The 23,199-nt window shown below is 46.2% G+C and overlaps 2 protein-coding genes across 2 annotated transcripts in view; both read left to right on the top strand.

Moving 5' to 3' along the window:
• The window catches only part of LOC309564357 (uncharacterized protein), a 1,447,080-nt gene that overhangs the window by 218,433 nt on the left and 1,205,448 nt on the right, over positions 1–23,199 (top strand). The window lies entirely within an intron of this gene.
• On the top strand, positions 6,795–22,507 carry LOC309562783 (uncharacterized protein). The gene is made up of 5 exons (XM_082267087.1): positions 6,795–6,872; positions 11,691–11,874; positions 15,006–15,104; positions 20,052–21,613; positions 22,103–22,507. Exons 2-4 carry the CDS (start codon positions 11,775–11,777, stop codon positions 21,053–21,055), a joined length of 1,203 nt encoding a protein of 400 aa, XP_082123213.1. The 5' UTR covers positions 6,795–6,872; positions 11,691–11,774; the 3' UTR covers positions 21,056–21,613; positions 22,103–22,507.

Here is a 23,199-nt window from a genome sequence, read left to right as displayed (position 1 = left end):
TCATTTACATCAGTGTCCCCATCAGAGTCCTCCTTTACATCAGTGTCCCCATCAGAGTCCTCCTTTACATCAGTGTCCCCATCAGAGAACCCCTTTACATAAGTGTCCCCATCAGAGTCCTCCTTTACATCAGTGACCTGTTAGAGTCCTCATTTACATCAGTGTCCCCATCAGAGTCCTCCTTTACATCAGTGTCCCCATCAGAGTCCTCCTTTACATCAGTGTCCCCATCAGAGTGCCCCTTTACATCAGTGTCCCCGTCAGAGTGCCCCTTTACATCAGTGTCCCCATCAGAGTCCTCCTTTACATCAGTATCCCCATCAGAGTCCTCCTTTACATCAGTGTCCCCATCAGAGTCCTCCTTTACATCAGTGTCCCCATCAGAGTCCTCCTTTACATCAGTGTCCCCATCAGAGTTCCCCTATATGTGTCCGGTTAGAGTTCCCCTTTATATGTCCGGGCAGAGTTTCCCTTTATGTGTCTGTGAAGAATTCCCCTTTATGTGTCCGGGCAGAGTTCCCCTTTATATGCCATGTCAGAGTTCCTCTTTATGTGTGATTTTCCCTCCATTTCCCAAGAAGAATATCATATAAGAATAATCCAGTAAGAATTGTTTTCCATTGCGCGCATGCGCAGAGAGCGAAGCAGACGCACGGTGTCGTGTCGAGGAATGCCCTCCGTCGGATAATGCCCGGGTCGGACTGCGCATGCTCCGTAAGTGACGTCACCCTGTCAGAACAGCTGATCGGCTGGGGTTGGCGCATGCGCAGTCCGTCGGGGGCACAATCCGACGAGAGACAGAGCGGGGAAGAATCTACTGTCAGATTCTAACTCGCTCTGTACGATGATTACACATATGAACATTCTAACTCGCTATATGTAACTAATACACATATGAACATTCTAACTCGCTATATGTAACTAATACACATATGAACATTCTAACTCGCTATATGTAACTAATACACATATGAACATTCTAACTCGCTATATGTAACTAATATATATATATATATATATATATATATATATATATATATATATATATATATATAGTTATATATAGTTATATATAGTTATATATATAGTATATATATATATATATATATATATATATATATTATATATATGTATATAGTGTATATATATATATATATATATAGTGTATATATATATATATATATATATATATATATATAGTGTATATATATATAGTATATATATATATATATATAGTGTATATATATAGTGTATATATATATATATATATATATATATATATATATATATATACTATATATAGTATATTATATTATATATATATATTATAGTAGTATAGTATATTATATAGTATATTATAGTATATATATATATATATATATATATATATATATATATACACTATACTATATATATACTATACATATACTATATATAGTATATTATATTATATATATTATAGTAGTATAGTATACTATAGTATATTATATAGTATATTGTAGTATATATATATATAGTATATTTATATATATATATATATATATATTTATATATATATATATATATATATATATATATATATATATATATATATATATATATAGTATATATATACTATATATAGAATGTATATATATATATATATATATATACTATATATATATATATATATATATATATATATATATATATATATATATATATATATATAGTTACTATATATATATAGCTATATATAACTCATTAAAGGGGCACCCTGAAATACTATGATCAGTACTCATATAGTATATTATAGTATATATATAGTATAGTATATTTATATATATATAGTATATATATATATATATATATATACTATATATAGTATGTATGTATATATATATATATATAGTTACTATATATATATATATATATATATATATATATAGCTATATATAACTCATATGGCACACATTAAAGGGGCACTCTGAAATACTACGATCAGTACTCATATGGGACTCATAGTGGCCCTGGAAATAGCTCGGGCCCCAAATTAGTCTGGGGGGCCATATTTTGCACGGAGGTAGGGGAGGGCTCCCTTTACCAAGCATTTTGGAGTCGCTAGCCCAAAATGTACTGGTCAACTATTTCCAGGGCCACTTGAGAGTTTGCGGCCCTCGGCCCGTACCATGCAGCGGGGAGTGCTGGATATTGCAGGAATCCCTGGACTCTTAGCTGGACTCTTAGCTATTCAGCAGTATCTGTATAGCGCTGCTCTGCAGTTCCTGTATTCCATAGTGGTTAGCCAAATCGACCCCTATGCAGGTCCCTGTAACAATTAAGGTCCTGAAAAAAGCATGTGGCCCCTGCCACGTTTGAGGCCCCTAGCCACCAGGGTTCAGGTACCACTAGGCCCATAATTTAGGTCAGCTTGGTGCAGTATGGCAATCTTCGAGTGGGCACAGTTGCAGGGCCCCAGCTCGGGCACCAAACAAGTCCAGGGGACCATATTTGGCACAGTGGTAGGGGAGATCTTCCTTTACCACTCTGAAAATGTTGGAGTAGCTAGCCTGAAATTTTCTGGTCAACTTTTTCAGGGGCCTTTTGGGAGTGTGTGGCCCTGGGGCAGTACCGTGGAGAAGGGACTGCTGGAAACCATATTAATCCCAATATTCTTAGCTATCCAATGTTACCTGCGGAGCAGGGCTCACTGGTACCTATGTTCTACAGTATTTGTGCAAATTTGACGCCCATGCCAGTCCTCGTGAAAATTAGGCATCGTCCACAAAAAAATTTGTGTGTGACCCTGGGGGTCAGCTAGTATCCCTGTACCAAGTTTGGTGACCATATCTCCCCGTGATTTGGGTACCACAGGGCACTAAATTTATGGTACATTGGCCCGCTATGTTAATCCATGACTCTGATGGGGGTGGGAATTTGAGGGGGCCACAGCCCAGGCCCTGAAAGAGTCCAGGTTCCCTGAACATGTTTGGGGCCCACGTTGTGGCCCCTCCAAAATTCCCTACTGCGCCATATATTACCATAGGCTAGGCCAAACTAGCCTAAATCTAGGGCCCCACGGTAGCGGAACGATGTTGCCCAGGGGCACCAAACTTGGTATAGGGTTACTAGAGGACCCCCAGGGGCCACAAAATTTTTTTGGGGCCAATGCTTAATTTTCATGAGGACCTTCATGGGGGTGGAATTTGCCCAACCACCGCAGGACATAGGAACTGCAGAGCCAGGCTCTGCAAATATTGTTAAATAGCTAAGAGTCCAGAGATTCCTGCAGTACTCACCAATCCCCACTCCGCATTAGTGCCCGAGGGCCACACACTCCCAAGGGGCCCCCTAAAAAGCTGACCATAAAACTTCAGGCTAGCGACCTCAAAAATGTAGAGGTGTTAAAGGAAGACCTTCCCTACCTCTGGGCCTCTGGACTAATTTGGGGCCCGATCTGTGGCCCCTCAAATTCCTGATCGCGGCTGAACCATAGATTAACATAATGGGCCAGGCTAGCTTAAATGTAGGGCCCTGTGGTAGCCAAACCACGGTGCTCAGGGGCACCAAATTTGGCACATACATTTGTTTGGGGCCAATGCTTTATTTTCACAGGGACCTGCATTGGGGTAGACTTTAGCTGACCACCGCAGAATAGTCCAATGGTATCCAGCACTCCCTGCTGTGCCGTATGGCCCGGGGGCCACATACTCTCAAGGGGCCCTAGAAAAAGTTGATCAGGAAATTTTGAGCTAACTAACCCCAAAATGTTTGGGGTGGTAAAGGAAGGACCCCCCTACCTCTGTGCCAAATATGGCCCCCGGACTCATTTGGGGTCCTAGCTGTAGCCCCTCAAATTTCCAGACTAAGACTCTGCCATAGATTAACATAGCAGGCCAAGCTTCTATAAATGTAGAGCCCAAACCACGGGGGTTCAGGGCACCATACTTGGCAAACTTATACTAGAGGACCTCCAGTAGCCACACACATTTTTTGGGGGCAATGCCTAATTTTCACAGAGACTGGCATTGTGATCGAGTTTGGCCAAATATTGCAGAACATAAGTAATGCAAAGCCCCGCTTTACGGGTAATATCGGATAGCTAAGACTATGGGGATTAAGTACTTGTCGACCAGGGCATAGCCCAATGATGGCTACAGCGTGGTCGGCCTATTCTGGGAGGGCGTACAGAGACATCCGAATCGCGCTTCCCACGGATTGTGTTAAAGGGCCAACGACAGGGGCCATTTACCATGTGATCGCTCCATCCAATGACAGAGCGATCATTTGTCAACAGAACGCTGCATGTCTGGTTTAGCTCTCTCTTCGCACGCTGTACACACCGATGGGCACCGCCCCTACCTCATCCATGCCCATCTCTGCCTCATCCATGCCCATCTCTGCCCTATTTATGCCCACCTGTGTCTCATGCCCATCTGTGTCTAAATCATGCCAATGAGTGCCTCCTCATTTGTGCCTCATCAGTGTGTCCCTCATCATGCAGCCTGTATCCCCCTGTCATTCAGCCTCTTTCCCCGCCGTCATTCAGCCCCTGTCCCTGCCGTCATCCACCCTGTGTCCCCGCCGTCATGCAGTTCATGTCCCCCCGCCGTAATTTGGCCTGTGTCGGTGCCTCTGTCAGAGTCCTCCTTTACATCCAGTGTGTCCCTGTCAGAGTCCTCCTTTACATCCAGTGTGTCCCTGTCAGAGTCCTCCTTTACATCTGTGTCCCCATTAGAGTGCTCCTTTACATCTAGTGCTTCCCTATCAGAGTCCCCCTTTACATCAGTGTCCCAGTCAGAGTCCCCCTTTACATCAGTGTCCCCGTCAGAGTTCCCCTTTACATCAGTGTCCCCGTCAGAGTCCCCCTTTACATCCAGTGTTCCCGTTAGAGTCCTCCTTTACATCAGTGTCCCTATCAGAGTGCCCCGTTATGTGTCCCAGTCACATAGCTCCTTTATGACCCACGGTCAGAGTGCCCCTTTATTATTGCAGTCGGCGTGCCCCTTTAGTATTCCAGAGTGCCCTTTTATTATTGCAGTCGGCGTGCCCCTTTAGTATTTCAGAGTGCCCCTTTAATGTGTCCCATATGAGTACTGATCGTAGTATTTCAGAGTGCCCCCTTTAATGTGTCCCATATGAGTACTGATCGTAGTATTTCAGGGTGCCCCTTTAGTATTCCAGAGTGCCCTTTTATTATTGCAGTCGCGTGCCCCTTTAGTATTTCAGAGTGCCCCTTTAATGTGTCCCATATGAGTACTGATCGTAGTATTTCAGAGTGCCCCTTTAATGTGTGCCATATGAGTTATATATAGCTATATATATATATATATATATATATATAGTAACTATATATATATATATATATACATACATACTATATATAGTATATATATATATATATATATATATACTATATATATATAAATATACTATACTATATATATACTATAATATACTATATGAGTACTGATCATAGTATTTCAGGGTGCCCCTTTAATGAGTTATATATAGCTATATATATATAGTAACTATATATATATATATATATATATATATATATATATATATATATATATAGTATATATATATATATATATACATACATTCTATATATAGTATATATATACTATATATATATATATATATATATATATATATATATATATATATATATATATATATATATAAATATATATATATATATATATATAAATATACTATATATATATATACTACAATATACTATATAATATACTATAGTATACTATACTACTATAATATATATAATATAATATACTATATATAGTATATGTATAGTATATATATAGTATAGTGTATATATATATATATATATACTATAATATACTATATAATATACTATACTACTATAATATATATATAATATAATATACTATATATAGTATATATATATATATATATATATATATATATATATATATATATACACTATATATATACACTATATATATATATATATATACTATATATATATATATATATATACACTATATATATATATATATATACACTATATATATATATATATATATATATATACACTATATACATATATATATAATATATATATATATATATATATATACTATATATATAACTATATATAACTATATATATATATATATATATATATATATATATATATATATATATTAGTTACATATAGCGAGTTAGAATGTTCATATGTGTATTAGTTACATATAGCGAGTTAGAATGTTCATATGTGTAATCATCGTACAGAGCGAGTTAGAATCTGACATTAGATTCTTCCCCGCTCTGTCTCTCGTCGAGAAATGCCCCCAACGGACTGCGCACGCGCTACAGAGCGAGTCAGAATCTGACAGTAGATTCTTCCCCGCTCTGTCTCTCGTCGGATTGTGCCCCCGACGGACTGCGCATGCGCCAACCCCAGCCGATCAGCTGTTCTGACAGGGTGACGTCACTTACAGAGCATGCGCAGTCCGACCCGGGCATTATCCGACGGAGGGCATTCCTCGACACGACAACGGCAGTGTAATCATCACGCCAGCTGATCGAGAAATCAGCTGGTATGACGTCTCGTAATGCGCATGCGCAGTTCGTCGAATGCATTTTAGACGGGAGATGGGCTGTCAGAATCCTGGCGCTTGCGCAGTAAGTTGATTTCACCCGAACGTCACTTCCGGTATCATAATTTGATAGGTAGCGCTGTTCTGACAGAGGCATTGTTCGACAGAACACCTCTTGTTCTGTCAGATTAGCGTAATAGGGCGGCCATTTTGTTGTAGCCCATAGGAGGAGGAGCTGGATCAGTGGAAGAATCCTCCCGGTGGGGGTGTGAGGCTTCAGAGGGGTTGCACAGTGAGGAGGAGGTAATAATGTCTTCTTATTCTTCTTCTATACAAAGAGAATGAAGATGAAGGAAGGGGGTGCAGCTCTCTTTGTGAGCTGTGTGGGGGGAGGGGGGTCATGTGACCTTTGGAGGCTTGTCACATGTCAAAGCACTGGCTACATGGCTACTCTCAGCAGGCCCTGACAGCTGGACACCAGGGTGGTCACCGGTGTCCTGTTTGGGGTTTCTGATGCCTGGTAGCTGTCCCTTTTCTATGGAGAAAGGGATGAGGCCACTCCCTACCATGGTGTAGCCCCCCCCCCCATGGTCGTTGCATGGTTTGGCCCATAGTGGTCAGGTTGGGGACCAGTTGTCTGTGCGGTGGTCTTAGGATTGCTGTACCATATGCTGTCCTATCACCATGGCTGCCCTAACCAGAAGACCCGTACACCCGCAGCATGCAACAACCTTAATACCCCAATGTCAACGTCTTCAAGAAAAGTCCGACTTCCTGGTGGCCGCCATCTCTCCCTTCACCCTCCGTTTGATGGGCGGTCTCCTTGACCAACAATGGGGCCCTGATGGAGAGACGTAGGGCAGATCAGCATTATGCCTGTCTTCAATGTGAGAAGATCGGAGTTCCCGGGGCTCCCAGGACAACGCAGAGCAATTTTATTTCTTCCAGCCAGTGTAGAAACTAACTGAGAAGCTCAGTTCCCGGGTCTATACACCCGCTGTGCCCATTATGAGGGGTTCCCACCATCCCTGTGCTCAGTTCCCAGCTCCATGACCTCCCTGTACTCACAGTATATCCTCAGTCTTCTGGGATAAATGTTCAATCAAGAAGACTGAGGACATCTTGAGGTGGAGGAGAGGTACTGCAGGGAGAGGTACTGCAGAGCGTATAGCACTACTATACTCCCTGCAGTACCTTTCCTCCACCTCAAGATGTCCTCAGTCTTCTGGACTGAACATTTATCCCAGAAGACTGAGGATATACTGTGAGTACAGGGAGGTCATGGACCTGGGAACTGAGCACAGGGATGGTGGGAACCCCTCATAATGGGCACAGCAGGTGTACAGACCCAGGAACTCATCACAGGGGTAATTAGAACCCCTAATAATGGGCACAGCAGGTGTGCAGACCCAGGAACCCATTGCCAGGGATGGTGGGAACCCCTCATACTGGGCACAGCAGGTGTACAGACCTGGGAACTCAATACAGGGATGATGGGAACCCCTGATAATGGGCACAGCAGGTGTACAGAGCTGGGAGCTCAGCACAGGGATGATGGGAACCCCTCATAATGGGCACAGCAGGTGTACAGAGCCGGGAACTGAGTATAAGGTTGGTGGGAAGCCCTCATAATGGGAACAGCAAGCCTTCAGACCTGAGAATTTGGAAGCCCCTCATAGGCTCAGTAGGTATGTAGACCCAGGAAATCAGTGTAGCAATAGTGGGAACCCCTCATAATGGGCACAGCAGGTGTACAGACCCGGGAAGTCAGCACAGGGATGGTGGGAACCACTCATAATGGGCACAGCAGGTGTACAGATCTGGGAACTGAGCACAGGGATGGTGGGAACCCCTCATAATGGGCACAGCAGGTGTATGGACCCAGGAACTCATCACAGGGATGGTGGGAACCCCTCATACTGGGCACAGCAGGTGTACAGACCTGAGAACTCAGTGCACTGAATTTGGAAGCCCCTAATGGGCTCAGTAGGTATTTAGACCCAGGAAATTAGTGTAGCAATGGTGGGAGCCCCTCATAATGGGCACAGCAGGTGCAAAGACCTGGGAACTCATCACAGGGATGGTGGCAACCCCTCATAATGGGCACAGCAGGTGCAGAAACCCAGGAACTTAGGACAGGGTTAATGAGAACCTCTCATAATGGGCACATTAAGTGTACAAACCCAGGAACTCAGCAGAGGGATGGTGGGAACCCCTCATAATGGGCACAGCAGGTGTAGACCCAGGAACTCAGCAGAGGGATGGTGGGAACCCCTCATAATGGGCATAGAAGGTGTTCAGATCTGAAAAATGCAGGGATGGTGGAACCACTCCAGGAAGAGTCAGTTATTTTAGCACAGCCCTCTCCCGCCTTGTCCCTTTCTGGTAGTGTCTCTAATTTCAGCCTGTGCTGGCCCAGCTCCTCCACCCTTCCTTCCCTCTGAGGGAGGAATGAAGGAAAATGCTAGACTTGTCACTTGTGTCTGCTGGGTCTTCTGATGCTTCGGAGATTGTTGTTGAACGGAACACTCAGGTGACAGGGTCTCTTTAAAGCCAAGAAATGGATAGAATAGAATTTGCCGGAGGAGTTTAGAGGGGCAGCCATTCATCTTCTGACGTATTCCGTGCCGTGATCCCAAAGATCTTCCTATGGTCCTCATTGGCATGTGATAAAATTGGATCTGTTGCGGGGAAAAGACCGCTGTGGATGCAGGTGTGTGATGATTCCAGCAAGCACCGACAGACGTCATGTCACCTCACCCTTCAGATGTCATGTCGCCCTTCTTCCAGCCATTTACATTTTGTTCGGGGTGGACTTGCATTTTAACCACTGGAAGGTTTTACCCCCTACATGACCAGGGTATATTTTGCTATTCAGCACTGCGCTACTTTTAACCACTTCAGCCCCAGGAAAGGTGTTACCCAGTGGTGGGATTCAAAAATTTTAGTAACCAGTTCCGACTTTCAATGCACAGTGACCAGCGTGCCCCCCTTTCAATGCACAGTGACCACCGTGCCCCCCTTTCAATGCACAGTGACCAGCGTGCCCCCCTTTCAATGCACAGTGACCAGCGTGCCCCCCCTTTCAATGCACAGTGACCAGCGTGCCCCCCCTTTCAATGCACAGTGACCAGCGTGCCCCCCCTTTCAATGCAGAGAGACCAGCGTGCCCCCCTTTCAATGCACAGTGACCAGCGTGCCCCCCTTTCAATGCACAGTGACCAGCGTGCCCCCTTTCAATGCACAGTGACCAGCGTGCCCCCCTTTCAATGCAGAGAGACCAGCGTGCCCCCCTTTCAATGCAGAGAGACCAGCGTGCCCCCCTTTCAATGCAGAGAGACCAGCGTGCCCCCCTTTCAATGCAGAGAGACCAGCGTGCCCCCCTTTCAATGCACAGTGACCAGCGTGCCCCCCCTTTCAATGCAGAGAGACCAGCGTGCCCCCCTTTCAATGCAGAGAGACCAGCGTGCCCCCTTTTCAATGCAGAGAGACCAGCGTGCCCCCCTTTCAATGCAGAGAGACCAGCGTGCCCCCCTTTCAATGCACAGTGACCAGCGTGCCCCCCTTTCAATGCACAGTGACCAGCGTGCCCCCCTTTCAATGCACAGTGACCAGCGTGCCCCCCTTTCAATGCACAGTGACCAGCGTGCCCCCCTTTCAATGCAGAATGACCAGCGTGCCCCCCTTTCAATGCACAGTGACCAGCGTGCCCCCCTTTCAATGCACAGTGACCAGCGTGCCCCCCTTTCAATGCACAGTGACCAGCGTGCCCCCTTTCAATGCACAGTGACCAGCGTGCCCCCCTTTCAATGCAGAATGACCAGCGTGCCCCCTTTCAATGCAGAGTGTATAGCGTGCCAAGCCCCCCGAGACCAGTGCACTTGCCTGTAGCAGCGGCTCCTCTTCAGTCCCTGCGTCTCCTCGAGTCCTCAGTCCTCCCACCTCCTCCTAGGCCAATGGGGTTTGCCTTTCCGGCCAATCAGGAAGAGTGTCTCGGAGCCGCTTCCTTATTGGCCAGGAGGAGGATCAGTGTGATAATAGCGAATTTTCATTCGCTATTGTCACACAATGGATGGGCTCGTGGCGCACTGCTCTGTGCCCCGGGTCCACCCTTTGCTGGAGCCAAATTGTAATAGGCGGGGACTGGGAGGCGGCGGCGCGGCGGCCTGGAGGAGAAAGGGGTGACGTCACTGGTTGCTAGACGCTAATCGGCTCTAGCCTAGCAACCAGTGCAGTGTGTGGGCTCTGGCCGCCTCCCCGCAGAGAGAGAGCACCGCGGCCACAGGCAGGGATAGAGGCAGAGAGAGCCAGAGCGGATGATACAGATGGTCACAGTAAGGCGGTTCGGCAAACTTCCAAATGTTTAGTAACCAGGTCTGTGAAACCAGTGCGAACCGGCTGAATCCCACCACTGATGTTACCCCCTTAACACCTTCCAGACCGCCCGCCGCACATTTACTGTGGCAGGCTGGCCCTCCTGCGCGAACCGACGTAGCCCTATGTCTATCGCATGCATGGTGCTGGGGGGCGAGCGCGCGCGCCGCCCCCACTAGGCAGCGGGATGCCGATCCACGGGACCAGCGGCCGCAATAGCCGCCGGACACCCGCGATCGCTCCCTGCTGAGAGAGAAGGACGGTCTGCTTTTGTAAACTAAACACAGCTGACCGTTCTTCTCTCTGGAATGATCACAGAGCTCCTGTGATCCTTCTATATAGGATTACAGGTCTCTATGATCATTTCACAAGTCCCTCCCCCATACAGTTAATAAACACTCCCTAGGCTCACAATTAACCCTTTGATCACCCCTAGGTTAACCCCTTCTCTGCCAGTGTCATTATTACAGTAACAGTGCATATTTTTAGCACTGATTACTGTAGTAATGTCACTGGTCCTCCCAAAAGTGTCAAAAATGTCAGTCAGGGGTCCGATCTGTCCGCCGCAATTTCAGTTGGGTACAGCGTCACACGACCGTGCAATTGTCCGTTAAAGTAACGCAGTGCCGAATCACAAAAAAATGGCCTGGTCATTAAGGGGGAAATCTTCCGGTCCAGAACTGGGTAAATGTATTGCCGGCAGTAAGAGGTTAAAGAGTGACATTTGTTGTTGTTTTATGATTGCAGCCTGATCTTTAGGAAAGCGTCGCCTCCGATGTCCTGAGAGGCTGAGAAGGTTTAGAGGGGTACACGGATCTTTCCTAAGACGTCATGATGGAGAGAGACGGCCTGATTGTCGTCAAAGTGGAAGATGAAGACGATGAGGACGTGGCGGGCGATGATCCGTGTAAGGAGGAGGAGATCAGCACAGGTGAGTAATAAACGCTAAAGCCGGCCATTTACATCTAGATTTTTCCACATTTGAACGTTCGCAGGAAAATTCCCAGTACATTCGATGATTTGACGAATGCCGTCTGAAAGTACTTCTAAATTTCATTTGCTTTTGACATTCGATTTTTTTATTTGTTGGAACACATGGTCTTTTCTGAACAAAAAAACACTAGAGCTCGTTCACAAGTGTAGGGGGCAGTAATACCCCGCAGTAGGATCCCCCCCGCCCCGCTCCGTCCAACTGAAAAAAGATAAGCAGTCGCTCAAAGCTCAACACATGCCACGACCACAGTGCCATGTTTTGCGACCGTGGCAAAAATGAAACAGGATGCCGTATTTGGTGAGCATTACCATCACTGAATGCAACAAATGCACGTCTATGGCAGTGTTTCTCAGTCAGGGGCGCCCTTAAAGAGGAAGTAAACCCTCCTCTGACACTTTTCACTATAGGTAAGCCTATGATAAGGCTTACCTATAGGTACTGTAAATATCTCCTAAACATGTACCGTTTAGGAGATATTTACCTTACATGCAGCCAGTGACGTCACTGGCCCATGCACTCTGAAGGAACGGCCGCTCGTGCCGTTTCTTCAGAGCCCCGTGCCGTGACCGTCGACTCCCGCGCGCATGCACAGGAGTGACGTCACCGCGGCTCTGGCCAATCAGATGGCCGGATGCCGCGATCCCGGAACACAGGCGACTGGACATGTTGCCCGTCATAGAGGTAAGCGGGCGGCACGGCGGGGGCTCGTTCTAAGGTAGGTATTTCATAATACCGGAGAAGGGGGTGCTTTTATATATAATTTTTTTTTTTTACTATTTAGTTTATTATATAAAATACAAAAAATGACTCTCTATCACTTTTATTGCTATCACCAGGGAAGTACAAGATCCCTTGTGATAGCATGGGCCCTGACAGGTCCTCTTTATGGAGAGATCTGGGGTTTATTAGACTCCCTGTCTCTCCTCTGGCCTCCAGTGCAGTTGAGCAGACAAAGATTGGTCTGTTCAGCTGCTTCACTGGCTGGTAATGGTCAGGTAAATAAAGAACCAAACCCAGAAATGACGAAATCCCCATCACTTCTGGCTTCTGACATCACACAGTGGAAGGAATGACATTCAGTTTCTCTCACTGTGTCCCTGGAACCGGATGCCACTAGTCGCATCCTTACCGTGCTCCCCGATCGCTCAAGAGATCCTGGCAAAGGCAGTGACTGTAAAAGTAATCCAGCAGCTCTTTAGCAGCTAGGATTACTTTTGCAGTAAAGAGAATTGTTGGCTGAAACAAAGAAATGATCAGGGCTCGACAAAACCCAGCTCGCAATGGCGACTGGAAATTGTGTCCTGGTGGGCTACACCGCAGCAGCAGTCTGAATTTCTCCCATGTGGCCCCCCACGGGTGCGAGGACTAAGGTCGGGCTGGCCGATAATTGAGGCCACGGCTTTGTGGCTTACTGGTGCGGGATACACGCGAACTGGCGCCCTCCTCGTGCAGTTTGCTCTCACTGCCCGCCCACCTCTGACATCATCTTCCCAGTTTGACAGCTGAGGTTGAGGTTGTGGGCTTGATCAATAGGTTACAGACACTGGGTGGACTGGGAGTTCTGCCTGTCAATGCCCGTCAGTGCCAGCTCATCAGTGCAGCCTCATCAGTGCCCATCAGCACAGCCCATCAGTGCCATCTCATTAGTGCCCTTCAGCTCAGCCTATCCATGGCCATCAATGCAGCCTCATCAGTGCCCATCATTGTTGCCTATCAGTGCCAATCAGTGCCGCCTATTAGTACTACCTCATCAATGCCCATCAGTGCCCATGATTGCAGCCTATCAGTGCAGCCTCATGAATTGCCTCCAGTGCCCATTAGTGCAGCCTCATCTGTGCCCATCAGTGCCCATTGTCACTGATGGGCCCAGCCTCATCAACTGCCAAGCCTGGTGGCCCAGCCTCATCAATTGCCCAGCCTGGTGGCCCAGCCTCATCAGTTGCCATCAGTGCCCATGAGTGCAGCCTATCAGTGCAGCCTCAACAAAAAGCCATTAGTGCAGCCTCATCAGTGCCCATGAGTGCAACCTGATCAACTTCCATCAGTGCCCATTCGTGCAGCCTCATCAATTGCCATCAATGCCCATTAGTGCAGCCTCATCAATGCCCATACGTGCAGCCTATCAGTGCAGCCTCATCAATTGCTATCAGTGCCCATTAGTGCAGCCTCATCAGTGCCCATGAGTGCAACCTGATCAACTTCCATCAGTGCCCATTAGTGCAGCCTCATCAATTGCCATCAATGCCCATTAGTGCAGCCTCATCAATGCCCATACGTGCAGCCTCATCAATTGCTATCAGTGCCCATTAGTGCAGCCTCAGTGCCCATGAGTGAAGCCTGATCAATTGCCATCAGTGCCCATTAGTGCAGCCTCATCAATGCCCATCAGTGCCCATGAGTGCAGCCTATCAGTGCAGCCTCATCAGCACACATCAGTGAAGGAAAAAAAACGTATTTGCAAAATCTTCGGTCTTTTTTCTCTTGGCATCAGGAGTAAGCAATTCTTATTGCCCGACTCCCTGGACATGCAGTTCTGGGTGCTGGGCAGCTGACTTAAACTTTTTTCAGCTGGCTCCTATATTCTAAGTAAATTTGTCAAGCCCTGAAAACAATCACCCTTCCTTTGCTGCGACGTATCGGTGCGTCGCTGGACGGGAAGTGGTTAAAAGCAATCCACCGGGGATTGCCTTTCAGAAGGGTGGCAAGAGGTGGCACACACATGAACAACAAGCCCTTAGAGCAGTGATGGCGAACCTTGGCACCTCAGATGTTTTTGGAACTACATTTCCCATGATGCTCATGCTCTCTGCAGTGTAGGTGAGCATCATGGGAAATGTAGTTCCAAAACATCTGGGGTGCCAAGCTTTGCCATCACTGCCTTTAAAGATTTATTTGTTCGAGAAAAAGTTTCCACCGCGCCCTTTCAGTTTCCTCATCACTGAAGTCAAAAAGGAATGCCGACAACCCCACTAGCAATTAGAAAATTGAAGGAACGTGCTTGAAATGAGAACTTTCTAATTGGATTCTACTAGTGTATGGCTAGTGAACGAGTGAATCTTTATTCACAGACCCAGAAGACTCCAGCGAGTCTGCAGGAGACTTTCAGGATGAGGAAGACGAACATGTGAAGGTTAAAGAGGAGGAAGTTCCTATGGAGATCAGCACAGGTGAGCTGTTGGTGCATACCATAGTGCTTGGGCCCTGAACTTTCAACCGCTTGATCTCCGGTAGGTTTTACCCCCTTCATGACCAGGGCATTTGTTGCTATTCAGCACTGCGCTGCTTTTTTACTTGTCAAAAGAGATTTTTATGTGAACAAATTCAAGCATACAGATTCCAGAAATGCTCACGGTACAATAAAAAGTTTTGATGCACAGGAACAGGTAAACCATTACAGCTAAACCAATCTCCTGCGCTCAAGAGCCAAAGACAATCCATTCTCTTCAGCAGATCCAATTTTTGCACCGGTTTTGCTGCCCCCTGCAGGCCTGGGGTGGAAACCCAAAGGAAATACTGCAAAAACAAGCAACTCTCAACCTAGTGCATTACCTTTTGTGATAGATTTAAGGCCCGTACACACATACCGATCGTCAGCGAACTATTGGCCGTCTTTTGTCCGCCGACTGCAGAAGTGATGTCATGTAATGGTTAACTTTCCCTGTGTTTTTTCTTTTCTGAGCATGCCCAGTCTTGCAAATCTGCGGTCTGTCGTCCGAATTCTGTACTGACTGGCGAACAATCGGCCGCTCTGGTGTCGGCATACAAAAATTTTAATGCTTGCAAGACAGACTCTTGTCGGCAGAATGTGCGCTGACGGCTGTCGGAGGCACCATACTAACAAGCGTACAATCGGCAGATCTTTCGTCCGCCGACGTTTGTATCCCGACGATCGGTACGTGTGTACGGGCCTTTAGACTCGGTCCACACTAGCGCGACTTGTCAGCCTGACAAGTCGCGCTCCCTCGCGGTCCGTTGACCGCTACAGGACCGGTTCTAATAGGAGCGACACAAGTCGCTCCGACTTAGAAAAAGGGTCCTGTACTACTTCGGGGCGACCTCGGAGTGACTTGCATAGACTTCCATTATGTGAAGTCCATGCAAGTCGCTCCGAAGTCGTGGTGCATGGCAATGCACAAGTCGCCCCCGAAGTAGTACAGAGTTGTGTCGCCTTAGTGTGAACCGACTCTTATTGTGTAAAAAAGACAAATGTATACTCCTAAACAACATCAACAATAAGGCACATCAAATTCCACAATATATTTGAAGCGGCCTGGTCACCTAGGCAAGTCCCAAACGTGAGAAGACCGTCCAAGCGGCTGACACATTTCGAAGGGGGATCCCCCTCAGAGCCAGTTTTGGATTGTGCAAGAACGATCTATATATAGCATATACACCGAGCAAAATTCTAAACGCAACACTTTTGTTGTTGCCCCCATTTTTCATGAGCTGAACTCCAAGATCTAAGACTTTTCTATGTACACAAAAGGCCTATTTCTCTCAAATATTGTTCACAAATCTGTCTAAAGCCCCGTACACACGCGTCGAAATTCGGCCGGGAATTTTCGTCCGACGACCGATCCGCCGATTTTCGGCTAGTTAGTATGATGCTTCCGACAATCGACTCCGACTTTTCGGCGGAAAAAAATCTGGTGTGCAGGCTATAAAATTTTTGTCGGCCGTCAACACAACATCCGATTTTCGTGCAGTCAGTACAGATTTCGACAGGGAAAAATCTTATGAGCAAGACCAGGCATGCTCAGAGAAGAAAGAACACAAAGAAAGCAATCCAACACATGACATCACTTCTGAAGTAGAATTTTGTCATGCGGGAAAATTTGTGTGCAGTCTAGAGCACATTCCAACCAATAGACACCACTCTGGACAAAAGACGGACGACCGGTCGGCGGAAATTTGTTGCGTGTGTACTAGGCTTAAATCCGTGTTAGTGAGAACTTCTCCTTTGCCGAGATAATCCATCCACCTCACAGGTGGGGCATATCAAGATGCTGATTAGACAGCATGATTATTGCACAGGTGTGCCTTAGGCTGGCCACAATGTGCAGTTTTGTCACACAGCACAATGCCACAGATGTCACAAGTTTTGAGGGAACGTGTAATTGGCATGCTGACTGCAGGAATGTCCACCAGAGCTGTTGCCCGTGAATTGAATATTCATTTCTCTACCATAAGCCATCTCCAAAGGTGTTTCAGAGAATTTGGCAGTACATCCAACCGGCCTGACATCCGAAGACCACGTGTAACCACACCAGCCCAGGACCTCCACATCCAGCATCTTCACCTCCAAGATGGTCTGATACCAGCCACCCGGACTGCTGCTGCAACAATCGTTTGCATAACCAAAGAATTTCTGCACAAACTGTCAGAAACCGTCTCAAGGAAGCTCATCGGGGTCTCCGCCTGACTGCAGTTTGTCGTTGTAACCGACTTGAGTGGGCTAATGCTCACATTTGATGGGATCTGACCCTCTGGAGAGGTGTTCTCTTCACAGATTAATCCCGGTTTTCTTAGATCTTTGAGTTCAGCTCATGAAAAATGGGGGCAAAAACAAGTGTTGAATTTATAATTTTGTTCAGTAAAGATCACATCACATGAAGCCTCAACTAAGCTCCTCCCATCAGTGGGTGGGTATGGAAACGTAGATAGCACGGCATATTACAATTGTTAGAGCTATGTGTATATACATGTCACATAACATATATACCTAATTGGTGGCATAAAATCGATTATCAATAAAAAAAAAACTTATTAATGATAAAACACGTTATATTCCATACATACCAGATCTCATCTGCATTAGTGGAGTACTGTAAGATTGAAATGTCAGAAATGTCTGTCACGTGGGGGTCCAGAAATTAGGAGACTAAAAGTGGGTGTGAGGTTCGCGGCCACAGTTCTAGACCGCAAATCCAAGATAGACGGACCTTCTGTGGAAGGCACGCTAGCCGAAAAACAGGAAGTGCAGCCCGAGCGTGTGTTCCAGCAGTCCTAACTCTATAATTGAGAGCCTCCACAGTGGAAGCACATGCATATAATGGATAGGCAGAGGGCAGGTGAGCCTGGAGGAACCAAGAGAAAGAGAAAGCAGCGCTGTCCAGATATAGGTAATATAGAAGTGCTGTTTAAACAAACCACTGGATAAGAGAAACATTTACTGAGAAAGTCAAAGTTTAAATACAGAGAGGTCAATAAAAACCAATGCTGTACCAGACCTATATATCCAGGTGGTGATCGGCAATGACTGCAGGTCCACTGGGTGAGCTGATCCGAACCCCTGGAGTGGGCTGAAGATGGGAGGCAATCCAAAAGGCTTGGCAGGCGGGAGCCAAGCCGGACCAGCTGGGGTTCACTGTTTGACGTGTCAGCAACTCAAAGGCAGGGCGGAAGTCTCGAACCATAGAACTTTAACCAGCCTGGAATGCAGGAAGAGAACGTTGCCGTGACAACATTTTTTGCGCTTGCGATTTGTCAAGGAGGAAGCCCACCCCTCAAAGGCACAGGGGTACACTGGACACCTAGCATATAGCACTATGGCAGCAAAGGTGTCCGTGCGTCCCCTCACCAATATTTCAACAGTACACACAAGTGGCCCCTGCCCACACCTATAACTGGCCTTTGCAGCAAGGAGCACATGGAAGTGCAACACATGCAAAACAAAATGAAAGAAATTCCCAGCTCAACTTACCGACCAGTCTGCAACCAACCAAATCATCGGTCTCACAGTATGCATTAAAAACAGGGGTTTAGTTAGCAAATACATGCGTATTTTGGTTTTGTTTTGCATGCGTTGACCTTCCTTGTACTCCTTGCTGGGGTGGGGTCAGTGGCCGTTAGTTTGCATTGTTGTAATACTGGTGAAGGGATGGACTGGACACCTTTTCTGCCATTGTGCTATATGCTGGATTTCCAGTGCACCCCTGTGCCTTTAAGGAAGGGTGGGCTTCCTCCAAGCTCACCTGCCCTCTGCCTATTCATTACAATGTAATGCAAACAAAGAAAGTGCGCACCGGCCTAGCACATTATCCTCAGTTTATTAGTACAAGATAAAAATGGCTACTCACAAACAGAAGTAGTAAACCAGCATATCAAATTCAGAGCCCTGAGAAAGAGGCGAAGCCTCCAAACGCGTCAGCCGTCATTCTATCAAAGACAGTGGACATTGCAACAACGGACTCTGATGTTTGAACTTGATATGCTGGTTTACTACTTCTGTTTGTGAGCCGCCATTTTTATCTTGTACTTGAAAAGCCTTACTGAGGATAATGCAATAGGCTGGTGCGCCTTTTCTTTGTTTTTTGTTTGCAGTAATTTGTTGAACACCCCGGTCCTAGAGGGCAGCAAGGCCTTAGCCATTTGGGATGCCAAGTAAGAGTTCTGTGATAGCAGTGGTCTGGGAACCCTGTTTCTGAGCGCAGGAGCAAGGTGCTATGCACCACAAATTTGTTTTGGACTATTCATTATAATGCATGTGCTTCCACTGTGGAGGCTCTCAAAAAAGTTAGGACTACAGAAAATACTGGGGTGCCTTGACGGGGCTCTGTAGCTTATTGCTTATAACCGCTTGCTTACTTTTGTGATCGTTGATTGGCTACAGTTAATCACATGGTACAGGGTGCCCAGGTTCTATGTGTTAGCTGTGGACCAATCACAGCATCACAATAGTAAGCAAAATAGTCATCAATGGGAGCAATTCATGGCTGTTTTGTTTACATTGTAATCATGTGATTGCTATGATCATAGCGATCACATGATACTCCGACCACTGGCAGTGGCTGGGTACCGATCACCGTGATCCGCCATGTCCACCAGACACAGAGGTAATGAGTCCGCACCGCTGCGCGCCCCAGGGGGTGTGTATGTGCTCAGTGACCGTCAGGTATGTTGATAAACCTGTAGCTGCCACCTGCTAACAGTAAAACTAGTGTTATCAGGAGTCAAGTGGTTAAACATCTGATTTATTGTCCTTGGATGCCTCTGTAGGTATCGCTTGCCACCGGCAACTGAGGACTATTTGTAGAGTAGCAATAAACAGAATTGACTGGGGAAAATATATGCATTTTGGTGTCTCAACTCATCCTAATTCTTATGTACTTCAGATGGACGATACAGAAGGTTCAATGCGGAAGAACACCCAGCCACTCCTCCAGCGAGGGAAGCAAAAGATGGTTGCTCCACAGCAAAAACTACAGGAAGAAATTCAGTGACCCCAAATCTCCATCCGGTGCTTCCTGCTACGTATCTCTCACCTGGGCCCTCTACGCAAATTGCTTTCTATTTCCCCACCCCAGCCCCTGTCACCCATCGCAAATATCGCAAACGTCCCAAGAAGTTTCCATGCACCGAATGTGGAAAAAGCTTTGACCAGAGGACGAAACTTGTTGCACATGAGCGTTCCCACACAGGAGAGAGGCCCTTTTCCTGCTCCGAGTGCGGTAAAGACTTTGCGCAGAAGGCCCACCTTGTTTCACACCAGAAGATCCATTCGGGGGAAAAGCCCTATTCATGCTCAGAGTGCGGGAAGAGTTTCATAGAGAAGGCTCTCTTAAGCCGGCACCAGAAGTTTCACGCGGGGGTGAGGCCATTTTTGTGCGCCATATGCGGCAGGCGATTTTTCCAGAAAGGCGACGCGCTTAAACATGTGCGTATTCACACAGGGGAGAATCCCTATTCCTGCACCGAATGTGGTCAGTCCTTCCCATACAAGGCCCGTCTCGACCGACATTTATTAAGCCACACGGGGGAGAAGCCTTTCTCCTGTTCCCACTGTGGGAGGGGATTTGCCTACAAAGGCCTTCTTCTGGCACATGAAAGAACTCATACTGATGAGAAGCCTTATTCATGTGCAGTGTGCGGGAAATCCTTCTCCCAGAAGTCCAACCTGGCCAGCCACGAAAGAACTCACACAGGGGAGAAGCCGTTTTCCTGTTCAGAGTGCGGGAAGAGTTTTACGAGGAAGGCAACTCTCATTGGCCATCAGAACACGCACAAGAAGAAACGTTTTGTACAGCTAAGGATGAGGGAAGAGCTTGGCTCTGAAATAGGGGAAAATACGGACATGTCGGCCACAGAGAGCTGCCCGCCGCAGCAGGTTGAAAAGTAATTCCGGAGCACCTGTATTTTAGTAGTATATGTACGTCTCTGAAAGAGGAAAAATGGGAAACCAAATGTTCCTTCTTTATACAGTGAAGGTTTTAGTGAATTTTCAAAAAGGTAATGGAGCTGCCTAAGTCTTGTGTGGTTTCTTAAGTCTTGTTACTGTGGTGGCCTTAGGAGGTTAGGTCATGGGTTCTTGAGTGCCTAATTGTGGGGTAAATCACATACTGGCTTTGTATGTATTCCAAAGGGTCAATATAAGGGATTTTGTCCAATGGATGGTTTTGGTGACATCAGGTTCTCCTACAATCTAATCTACTTATGGTGCCACAGTAACAAACTTAATGAAAGGGCAGGACTTCCCAGATACGCTAAACCCTCAATTGCGAAAACCAGGGGCAGTGCCCATTCCCCCTCTCCCCTAATATAGCGTATCAATTGCTACAAAATGGCATATGCACTTAAATAAGACACAGCTACCGTGATAAACAGATTGCAGTAGACAATTGTAACCTATAAAATTTCCCCTTTTGAAGTGTGAGGGCCATCAGATAGGAGATTTGCTGTATTAGGTTACTAAACTATACAGTTCGCTCTGTCCTTTAGATTTTGTAATTACAGGTGGAGTTTGGTGGGTTCAGCACCCAGTGGCTTCTTGAATCACCTGTGGAATCCAACACCAAGATATTTCTGCCCGGGTTCTCTAGTCTTTATCTGACCATCTTGTGGTGTTCCAATAGGAACAAAAATCCATAGTGGATGATGGCAGCCCTTCATGTTGGACACAGCAGGTGTGGAGACCTTAGTCGTTATCTGACCACCTTGTGGTGTTCCAATAAGAACAAAAACCCATGGCGGATGATGGCAGCCCTTTGTTGGACACTGCAGGTGTGGAGACCTTAGTCTTTATCTGACCACCTTGTGGTGTTCCAATAAGAACAAAAACCCATGGCAGATGATGGCAGCCCCTTATGCTGGACACAGCAGTCGTGGAGACCTTTGTCTTTATCTGACCATCTTGTGGTGTTCCAACAAGGACAAAAACTCATTGCAGATGATGGCAGCCCTTCATGTTGGACACGGCAGGGGTGGAGACCTTAGTCTTTATCTGACCACCTTGTAGTGTTCCAACAAGAGCAAAAATCTATTGGGGATGATGACAGGCCTTCAAATTGGGCACAGCAGGTATGGAGACCTTAGTCTTTTTCTGACTACCTTGTAGTGTTCCAACAAGAGCAAAAACCCATGAGGGATTAAGGTAGCCCTTCATATTGGACATGGCAGGTGTGGAGATCTGGGAACTGGGTGCAGAGCTCTTACCAATAGAGTTCCCAGCAGATGTAAGAAGGCATTGTATGGTTTATCCATCATCTACCAAAGACTGATAGAATTTTCTTCTGTCCTCCAAATGGTCTTATTCAACAGGTAAAAGGATAGTTGTTGTTAATGCCCAATTTAAATCTTTACTACTAGACTAGTTAGTCTTGGAGTTGCTAGCAACAGGGTTTAGCAAGCTAACAAAAAAACACGACCTAACCTTGAGACGTTAGTATCAAGTATATTCTAACACTTTTGAGAGTCTCTACAACCTGTAGAGGGTCAAACCACCCTGAAGAGAACACAACCTAACTGAAGGACGCTAGTCCTAAGTACACTCCAACACTTCTGAGAGTCTCTATGACCTGTAGAGGGTCAAACCACCGCAAAGAGAACACGATCTAACCGTGGGACGTTGGTCTCAAATCCACACCAACACTTTTGAGAGTCTCTACAACCTGTAGGTGGTCAAACCACCCTAAATAGAACATGGCCTAACTGTGGAATGTAAAGCCCCGTACACACGCAACGATTATCAGCCAACCAATCGTCCGACTTTTGTCCAAGTTGTGTTTTGTTGGTTGGAATGTGCCTAGACTGCACACAAATTTTCTCGGCCAACAAAATTCTACTTCAGAAGTGATGTCATGTGTTGGTTTGTTTTCTTTGTGTTTTTTCTTCACTGAGCATGCCCAGACTTGCTCATCAGATTTTTTCCCTGTCGAAATCTGTACTGACTGCACGAAAATCGGCCGTTGTGTTGACGGCCAACAAAAATTTTATAGTCTGCACACCAGATTTTTTTCGGCCGAAAATTCGGAGTTGGTTGTCGGA

Source organism: Pelophylax lessonae (assembly GCF_965119305.1).
Source record: "Pelophylax lessonae genome assembly, chromosome: 9".
Lineage (NCBI taxonomy): Eukaryota > Metazoa > Chordata > Amphibia > Anura > Ranidae > Pelophylax > Pelophylax lessonae.
This window is presented reverse-complemented; position numbering and strand designations above follow the sequence as displayed.